Raw genomic sequence first — 10,489 nt, 5'->3', positions numbered from 1 at the left:
GGTGTATCAGGGAGGCTTCACCAGGTGTGTGGTGTATCAGGGGCTGCTTCACCAGGTGTGTGGTGTATCAGGGAGGCTTCACCAGGTGTGTGGTGTATCAGGGGAGGCTTCACCAGGTGTGTGGTGTATCAGGGGAGGCTTCACCAGGTGTGTGGTGTATCAGGGGAGGCTTCACCAGGTGTGTGGTGTATCAGGGGAGGCTTCACCAGGTGTGTGGTGTATCAGGGGCTGCTTCACCAGGTGTGTGGTGTATCAGGGAGGCTTCACCAGGTGTGTGGTGTATCAGGGAGGCTTCACCAGGTGTGTGGTGTATCAGGGAGGCTTCACCAGGTGTGTGGTGTATCAGGGAGGCTTCACCAGGTGTGTGGCGTATCAGGGAGGCTTCACCAGGTATGCCTTCACTACTACTGCTCCTGTGGCCTACTCCTTTTGGCCTCTCGTTCCTGATTCCAGTGAATGCGTGTTGGCCTAATATTCTTAAGGCCTCCCATTCTTTTGGTGTCCTATTCTTGTGGCCTTTTCGTGTGCCCTTCTCTTCAGGTAGGGTCCCAGACCTATAGCCTTCTGGCTCTGCCGTCTTCCGACCTCGCTGTCTCTAGTCTTAACTTGGTGGTTCTGGGGTCATTGGTTTCCTGGTTTGCTTGAATCCTGGTCAAACTATTTCCTGGCCTGGTCAATCTCCTGGGTTTGTGGACTCCCGGCCTGGTCAATCTCCTGGGCTTGTGGACTCCAGGCCTGGTCAATCTCCTGGGCTTGTGGACTCCAGGCCTGGTCAATCTCCTGGGCTTGTGGACTCCTGGCCTGGTCAATCTCCTGGGTTTGTGGACTCCTGGCCTGGTCAATCTCCTGGGCATGTGGACTCCCGGCCTTTTCAATCTCCTGGGCTTGTGGACTCCCGGCCTGGTCAATCTCCTGGGCTTGTGGACTCCTGGCCTGGTCAATCTCCTGGGCTTGTGGACTCCCGGCCTGCTCAATCTCCTGGGCTTGTGGACTCCAGGCCTGGTCAATCTCCTGGGCTTGTGGACTCCTGGCCTGGTCAATCTCCTGGGTTTGTGGACTCCAGGCCTGGTCAATCTCCTGGGCATGTGGACTCCCGGCCTTTTCAATCTCCTGGGCTTGTGGACTCCCGGCCTGGTCAATCTCCTGGGCTTGTGGACTCCTGGCCTGGTCAATCTCCTGGGCTTGTGGACTCCCGGCCTGCTCAATCTCCTGGGCTTGTGGACTCCTGGCCTGGTCAATCTCCTGGGCTTGTGGACTCCTGGCCTGGTCAATCTCCTGGGCTTGTGGTCTCCTGGCCTGGTCAATCTCATGGGTTTGTGGGCTCCTGGCCTGGTCAATCTCCTGGTCTTGTGGACTCCTGGCCTGGTCAATCTCCTGGGCTTGTGGACTCCTGGCCTGGTCAATCTCTTGGGCTTGTGGACTCCTGGCCTGGTCAATCTCCTGGGCTTGTGGACTCCTGGCCTGGTCAATCTCCTGGGCTTGTGGACTCCTGGCCTGGTCAATCTCCTGGGCTTGTGGACTCCTGGCCTGGTCAATCTCCTGGGCTTGTGGACTCGTGGCCTGGTCAATCTCCTGGGCTTGTGGACTCCTGGCCTGGTCAACCTCCTGGGCTTGTGGACTCCTGGCCTGGTCAATCTCCTGGGCTTGTGGACTCCTGGCCTGGTCAATCTCCTGGGCTTGTGGAGTCCTGGCCTGGTCAATCTCCTGGGCTTGTGGACTCCCGGCCTGGTCAATCTCCTGGGCTTGTGGACTCCAGGCCTGGTCAATCTCCTGGGCTTGTGGACTCCTGGCCTGGTCAATCTCCTGGGCTTGTGGACTCCTGGCCTGGTCAATCTCCTGGGCTTGTGGACTCCTGGCCTGGTCAATCTCCTGGGCTTGTGGACTCCTGGCCTGGTCAATCTCCTGGGCTTGTGGACTCCTGGCCTGGTCAATCTCCTGGGCTTGTGGACTCCCGGCCTGGTCTATCTCCTGGGCTTGTGGACTCCAGGCCTGGTCAATCTCCTGGGCTTGTGGACTCCTGGCCTGGTCAATCTCCTGGGCTTGTGGACTCCTGGCCTGGTCAATCTCCTGGGCTTGTGGACTCCTGGCCTGGTCAATCTCCTGGGCTTGTGGACTCCCAGTTTGACGCTTGACACTCGCCTCTCCTCTTTAGAGTCGTTACATATCAAGAACGATCAACTTTTGCAGTTCAAGATTGCTCAACTTCACCTTTAGCTCAAACTTTCTTGTGGTAAATGTGTGGGTTTATGTGGGGCAAGTGTCGTGAGATTAGCATATCCAGGGAGCAGACGTGTCCTTATATGTGGCTCTTTGACCTCTTATCATATACGTGGGTTTGGAACACTTCACTTCCCTGTATACACAACTCTTAGGAAGTTGCAGTTTACTCTACTTAAATGTAAAGGATTTATATATATTATCACACTTTGTAGGGGGATTTTCCGTGAAGAATGTGATATTAATTTATTAAACAGGACATACTGAATTGCATTTATTGGTTTATAAGTTTATGTAAGTATATGTTAAAATTTATATGTTTTACTTGTTTCAGTAATGGTGTGGTGGGCCAGGGGTTCTGAGTATGGCAAGATTATTGGGTGGGAGGGGGGGGGGGGTTAGTCTGTCTGTGTATCTGTCTCTCTGTCTGTCTGTGTGTGTCTCTCTCCACCAACTGCCACCTCTCCTCCATCGCCTCTCCCTACCCTATCCCTTTGTTGCTCCTCGTGCAGTTTACCAAGTAAGCACTTTCCAATCCATTAACGCTCCGAGATCTCTCTCTTCTGTTCATCAGCAATCTCGGTGCTGTTTGGTTTGTAAATACCAGCACCAGTGGTCTGATGTGTGGGTGTTCTCCTGTTGCAGGGCACGACCCCCAAGCAGGGCACGACCCCCAAGCAGGGCACGACCCTCAAGCAGGGCACGACCCCCCAAGCAGGGCACGACCCCCAAGCAGGGCACGACCCCCAAGCAGGGCACGACCCTCAAGCAGGGCACGACCCCCCAAGCAGGGCACGACCCCCAAGCAGGGCACGACCCTCAAGCAGGGCACGACCATCAAGCAGGGCACGACCCACAAGCAGGGCACGACCCCCAAGCAGGGCACGACCCCACAAGCAGGGCACGACCCCCAAGCAGGGCACGACCCCCCAAGCAGGGCACGACCCACAAGCAGGGCACGACCCACAAGCAGGGCACGACCCAAAAGCAGGGCACGACCCACAAGCAGGGCACGACCCACAAGCAGGGCACGACCCCCCAAGCAGGGCACGACCCCCAAGCAGGGCACGACCCCCCAAGCAGGGGCACGACCCACAAGCAGCGCACGACCCACAAGCAGCGCACGACCTACAAGCAGGACACGACCCACAGGCAGGACACGACCCCCCCAAGCAGGACACGACCCCCCCAAGCAGGACACGACACCCCCAAGCAGGACACGACCTTCCCCAAGCAGGACACGACCCCCCCCCAAGCAGGACACGACCTTCCCCAAGCAGGACACGACCCCCCAAGAAGGGCATGACCCCACAAGCAGGGCGGAAAGTCTGAGACGGGCAGGAGACACGAGATCTTCAGGTCAAGCCGGGGTCAAGTCGGGGTCAAGCCGGGGTCAAGTCGGGGTCAGCGAGGCAGCGTAAACACCAGCCCTTCAGGTCGTGCCCATTGTCGATATGAAGGAATTTACCAATCGTGCACAATACCAAAGTCAACAGGAAGGAGATCCCTTGGGGCTTAGCTTCGGGGATATTGGCAGTGGTGAGGATTGTGGTGGTGGGGATGGTGGGTGGTGATGGTGGTGGTAGAGGTTGTGGTGGTGATGGTGGTGGGTGGTGATGGTGGTGGTAGAGGTTGTGGTGGTGATGGTGGTGGGTGGTGATGGTGGTGGTAGAGGTTGTGGTGGTGATGGTGGTGGTAGAGGTTGTGGTGGTGGTGATGGTGGTGGTAGAGGTTGTGCTGGTGGTGGTCATGGTGGTAGCTGTGGTGATAATAGAGGCTGTAGTGATGGTGGTAGTTCTCGTAGCGCCTGTTGGTGCTGGTTAAGTATATAGACTACTTGAGACACAGACTAGTGTGCGTACAAGCTGGAGTGGATAGGGTGTTGCTGAACAGGTTGATTGGTGGACAGTGATTGGTGGATAGGCTAGCCACAGAAAAAAAAAACAATTTAGTGTGAAAGATGAAAAAAAATATTTACTGGGCCTCAAAGAAAAGAACATCAACATTAAATCGCCTATGACGGTAAGGGAGAAAGTTTAGGCATTAGTTTTTCTCAAGAAGGACTTCAAGAAGACGTCTAATAGTGTCCTCCTCGACTCTGAAAGTCGAGGAGCACCTTCCTTGACACCCCGAGCCGAGGAACACTTGTGTCGACCCAACAGAGTCGAGGCACCCAAAGTCGAGTAGTTGCCTTGTCGTTCCTCAAGAGTCAAGGTCGTCCACCACTGTGTCGAGGAGCACCGTTCATAGGTTGTCTATATTTCCACGAGAAACGACGTAAAGAGACGAAGACAATTAAAAAAAGGAAAGAAACAAAGACAAGAGAAGGAACAGGAGATATCATTCGGTATAAACATGTCGCAAGAGAGCGAGAGAGGAGAGAGAGTGAGAATGAGCCAGAGAGAGCGAGAGAGCGAGAGCGAGAGAGAGAGCAACGTAACTATCAGATTACCTTCTCGTCTGGGACGTCTTCACAGCTCCACGTGGTCTTTACAGATGTATCAAATCGTTCTAAAAAGGTGGTCTATGACCCCCCACCCCTCCACACCATAGGCTGAGTTAATTAACAACACTGATATTTATAGAAACCTACCTTAGGCTGGCAATCCTGATTCAACAGAGAGTGGCAACACATAACACTGTCTGGCAGTATGGTGTGTAACCAATGAACTGCACTGCTGGGGTGCAGAGTTATAAACCCAGCTGGCGACCTTGTAGATAGTCGAGTGACACAGGTGTGGACGAGGGACCCTTTGTTGGCAAGGGTAAGTGCTGTTGCCGCATGAAGCGACGTCTTGAGGGTACATCCGAGTCTACCTTCACTCTTCCGTGGGACGAGGCTGGAATTGCTGGTAGCGATTCCTCCGTGGTTCGACTGAAGGGCTCTTAGAGCGATCAGTGGCACCCAGGTGTGTGGGAGCGTAGACCTGTGGCGGTGGGCGGTCCTCATCTTAGGGACCGACAGACTCTAGTAAGTCACGAGAGACAGACAGACTAACAACTCATTTTCCCCTTAACCCCCCCCCTCCTGTAACAATATTATATATATATATATATATATATATATATATATATATATATATATATATATATATATATATATATATATATATATATATATATATATATATTATATATATATATATATATATATATATATATATATATATATATATATATATATATATATATATATATATTATATATATATATATATATATATTATTTATATATATATATATATATATATTATATATATATATATATTATATATATATATATATATATATTATATATATATATATATATATATATATATATATATATATATTATATATATATATATATATATATTATATATATATATATATATATTATATATATATATATATATATTATATATATATATATATATTATATATATATATATATATATATATATATATATATATATATTATATATATATATATATATATATATATATATATATATATATATATATATATATATATATATATATATATATATATATATATTGAGGCTGAGGTGATGTTGGTCTGTGAGGATGTCGAGGTGTTGTTCAATGCGGGTACGGATACTATCGTCGATGTTGCTATTTCTCCACTCGTTTGTAGCATGAAGTAGTTGCGTTTTGTTGTCTTTGATTTCATTCTCTGCCTTGTATATCTGATCACGAATCAGATCCTGGCGATATTTTATCGTGAAGGCTTGATTCCTTGCTGCTGGGTCGTGCGCTTTAATATTAGTATATTTTGGTAGCAGTCTTTCCTGTAGACATATATTATTAAATATGACCGAAAAAGTAAGATTAAGATTTGAGGTGACCAACATCACCTCAGCACTGAAACAAGGATTATCAAGAAACTAACAACATTATATGGAGGACCTATGGCAATTCCACGACCAAGAGATGGCTTCCTGAACCTTGCAGGAATTAACCTCACTGAGGACCAAGTCACTCTCCTAAATCTGGGCATAAACTGTCATGTTATGTCCAGACCGAGTGAGATGGCCCGGAAAGTAGAGTTGGAAATTCTGTTGGACGACATATTCGACCTCGAGACACAAAAGAAGGTCACTACCAAAGATACCTTACAAGCAGAACTTATTGCAGAAGGAGGAAAGAATCGAGGCAACTACAGAAGCACCATACTGTCCCCCGAGCTTAAAGCGGCAGCTAAAAGCCTTCGTGAGAACAAGGAGATAGTTGTCAGGAGAGGTGACAAGTCGCCAATATATGTCATTCTTAAAAAAGACGAATATCTGGCGAAAATGAACATCATACTCTCTGACCAAACTAAGTTCCAAAGGGTAACGAAGGACACTACAGCCGAATTAAAAGCAAAGGTCAACAAACTGATCGAAACTGTGAACGCCAAGAAATCCGGACTCCACCTGCCAAAGATCATTGGGGAATATAAACCTGGATATGCGTATGGAAATGTCAAGACGCACAAGCCTGGAAACCCACTTCGGCCAATCATTAGCCAGATACCCACACCCACGTACAGACTGGCGAAGCGACTCAACGGCCTGCTGACTCCTTATGTTCCTTGCGCCTTCAGCCTGAAGTCTCCAAAGGAATTTGTTGACTTACTGCGGGGCACACGGGCCACAGGGATAAGAGCCTCGTTGGACGTAGAATCGCTGTTTACCAACGTACCTGTGGACGAGACAATCGGAATGATAGCCGACAGAGTGTATCGTGATCCAGCCTGTACTCCTCTTGACATATCAGAAAATATTCTGAGGAAACTACTCCAAGCTTGTACTAAAGAGGCACCCTTCTTGAGCCCGGATGGGCACATGTATAAGCAAGTAGATGGGGTCGCCATGGGTTCTCCCCTAGGTGTCCTGTTTGCAAACTTCTACATGGGTACCATCGAGCAAAAAGTCTTAGTCGACATGAACTTGAAACCGGCCATATACTGCAGGTATGTTGACGACATTTTTACACAGGTACCTGATGTCAGACATCTGCAGGAGCTGAAGGAGGCATTTGAGCAGAGTTCTGTGCTGCGTTTCACTTACGAGATGGAAAAGGATGGGAAGCTGCCCTTTCTAGATGTAACAGTCATGGAAAAGGGCGGAGGTTTCCACACTGCAGTCTACACTAAGGAAACAAACATAGGAATGTGCCTAAATGCCAACAGCGACTGCCCAGACAGGTACAAGAGGAGTGTTGTTAACGCATATGTCGACCGTGCTCTCAGCCACCGCTCAGAATGGAAGCAAGTCGACGAAGAACTCTGTAGGGTAAGGCAGGTCCTAGTCAATAAAGGCTTCTACAATGGTTTCGTCGAAGACATCATAAGAAGGAAAGTGAAAAGCCATGCAACCTCTGAAGAGACAACTAACACAACACCTATACCCCCTATTAGACTATTTTACAGGAACTTCTTTTCCACAGCTCATAAAACGGAGGAAAGGGTCCTGAAAGATATTGTTAATAGAAACGTTATCCCTACAGACAAAAAACAGAGGATACAACTGACGATTTACTATAAAACCAGAAAAACGGCCAGCCTACTCATGAGAAACTCTCCAGACACAAAACAGAACGCTTTAAAAGAGACTAACGTCGTCTATGCCTTCAAATGCCCACTTGGGGACTGTAAGCTCCAAAAAACCCAGTATATAGGCAAGACAACAACAACATCTCTTTCTAGGCGTTTAACGATGCATAAGCAACAGGGCTCCATTAAGGAACATATAATCTCTTCCCACAACCAAACCATCGCCAGAGAAATCCTAGTAAACAACACAGAAATCATCGATAGATACAGCGATAGCAGGCGGCTTGACGTTTGCGAGGCACTACACATCAAGAAGTCAACACCAGCAATCAACAGCCAATTATTGCACAACTATATTCTACCCACCTCAAGACTCCGCTCCAATATAGAAGCATCAAGAAATATGGACCAATAGGCTTTCTACAAACACTTCTATTCAATATCCATTGTTTCGTGTTCTGTCTTGTGTTGATGAAATTAATACACTATTAATACCCTTGTTCTGTCTTGTGTTGATGAAATTAATACCCTATTAATACCACATTTTGTTCTGTCTTGTGTTAATGCCACATCACCCCTTCCACCTCACTCAAATGTAGATATAAAATCGGAGATACGTAAGTTCTATTCAGTTGTGTATTTGTGAACTAAAGTCTTTGAAAATGTAATAAGTTTTACGAAACGCGCCCGTGTCGCGTCAGACTAGAAATAAAAATGAATTTTGGAGAATTGATTTTTGATTTACCTCCAACAGTGAAGCGTAATGTACGAAAGATTGAGAAAATTCGTGTTAGAATTATTAATCTTACTTTTTCGGTCATATTTAATAATATATATATATATATATATATATATATATATATATATATATATATATATATATATATATATATATATATATATATATATATATATATATATATAAACATTCTATATTCCGTGGATTTTGTTCGCCTGGGCGTTAATCATTAATACTGGTTTGGGTTTATCTTGGTCTGGTGTTATCTGAGTGACACACAGTCAGGGCACAAAAGGCTCGACTTTTGGATATATTACCCACACCACCACCACGACCACCACCACTGCCGCCTCGCCTCATACATCACCACACACACACACACACACACACACACACACACACACACACACACACACACACACACACACACACACACACACGGGTCTGGTGGCTGAATAGACAGCGCGCTGGACCCGTAATCCTGTGGCCCCGGGTACGATTCCCGGACTAGGCAGAAACAAATGGTCAGAGTTTCTTTGACTCTAATGTCCCTGTTACCTAGCAGTAAATAGGTACCGGCTGTAAATAGTTTAACGGCTGTTACGGGCTGCTTCCTGGGAGTGTGTGTGTGTGTGTGTGTGTGTGTGTGGAGAGAGAGAAAAAAATAGTTAGTAGTTAGTAACAGTTGATTGATTGACAGTTGAGAGGCGGGTCGAAAGAGCCAAAGCTCAACCCCCGCAAGCACAACTAGGTGAATACACACTGCTACCACAACACAGCGCGCATCAACAACAACAACGACACGCATCACCACAATCACCACAAACCCCAGAGATAAATCACCAACAATTCTCACCACCATCACCGCCATGGAGTTATGTAACAAGGTTGCTGTAACAAGACAGACAAAGGTAGGCTGGATATATCTTGAGATGAGGTTATCTTGAGATGATTTCGGGGCTTTTTAGTGTCCCCGCGGCCCGGTCCTCGACCAGGCCTCCACCCCCAGGAAGCAGCCCGTGACAGCTGACTAACTCCCAGGTACCTATTTACTGCTAGGTAACAGGGGCATTTAGGGTGAAAGAAACTTTTGCCCATTTGTTTCTGCCTCGTGCGGGAATCGAACCCGCGCCACAGAATTACGAGTCCTGCGCGCTATCCACCAGGCTACGAGGCCCCTGGATAGATTATATTTCCCCCCTACATTGTCAGCAAGCTTTTCATACTGTTCCTCAGGCATGGTTGGTGCTCAAGGTGCAGTAAGAGAGTTGCTTGAGAAAACACTGAACTGGGATTGGGGGGGGGTAAGGGACTTTATGAATGACAGAAAACAAAGTCGTAGTCAGAGCCGAGGGTTCGAGTCTGAGGACAGTCAGATGTGGAATACGTCAAGGGTCGGTCCTGGGAGCCACCCTATTGTTCCTAATTAATGTGAATGGCCTCGTCGAGGATGTGAGTTTGTCCTTGTCAATCATTGCAGACGTCGCAAAGCTAACGAGGCACGTGACAATCGAGAACTGCAGAAGGTAATAAGCTGACGTTGACAATTTACAAGACTGAACAAGCAAATGGTTGCTAGAGTTCAATCCCAAGAAGTGTAACCTAAAGAGGAGAGAGAGTAAGCCAGAATGAAGACTTGAACGTATCTTTACCAATTAAGTTTCCGGTTCCTAGGTCAGTCGATTAAGGCAGCGTCTGGGATGCTCTCGGACGCAGGTTCGAATCCTCGTCACGGCCCTTGTGGAGTTGTTCCGGTTCTTATAATGACAATATTTACCTGCTATGCTGCGTTGTGACATGTAATCAATGTACTGTACTTTTTCAAGTAAATTTTCCCAATTATAAATGTAGAACTATATGTGAAAAAAGTCTTTGAATTGATTTTATCTGTTCCATAAAGAGAAGGCAACCACAGGAGTCGCAGAGATTCAGTTCCAATTCAATCTGAAGAGATTGAATGACGCCCGGGCGTTGAATGACGCCCGGGCGTTGAAT

At 47.3% G+C, this 10,489-nt stretch overlaps 1 protein-coding gene across 1 annotated transcript; it reads right to left on the bottom strand.

The window, feature by feature from the left end:
- Nucleotides 1-657: 657 nt before the first annotated feature.
- LOC138372323 (uncharacterized) lies at nucleotides 658-9,365 on the bottom strand. The gene is made up of 2 exons (XM_069337605.1): nucleotides 9,322-9,365; nucleotides 658-2,146 (listed from the first exon to the last, which is right to left on the bottom strand). The coding sequence occupies exons 1-2, from the start codon at nucleotides 9,363-9,365 to the stop codon at nucleotides 658-660; spliced, it is 1,533 nt and encodes a 510-aa protein (XP_069193706.1).
- Nucleotides 9,366-10,489: the final 1,124 nt, after the last annotated feature.

This window comes from Procambarus clarkii, chromosome 38, assembly GCF_040958095.1.
Source record: "Procambarus clarkii isolate CNS0578487 chromosome 38, FALCON_Pclarkii_2.0, whole genome shotgun sequence".
Lineage (NCBI taxonomy): Eukaryota > Metazoa > Arthropoda > Malacostraca > Decapoda > Cambaridae > Procambarus > Procambarus clarkii.
Note: the sequence above shows the minus strand (reverse complement) of the source record. Positions and strands in the feature narration are given on the sequence as shown.

Coding starts and splice junctions, on each gene's coding strand:
- LOC138372323 (XM_069337605.1), bottom strand. CDS start 9,365: ATGGCGGTGATGGTGGTGAGAATTGTTGGTGATTTATCTCTGGG. Junction 2,147..9,321: donor GTTGGTGATTTATCTCTGGG/GTTTGTGGTGAT, acceptor ACGACTCTAAAG/AGGAGAGGCGAGTGTCAAGC.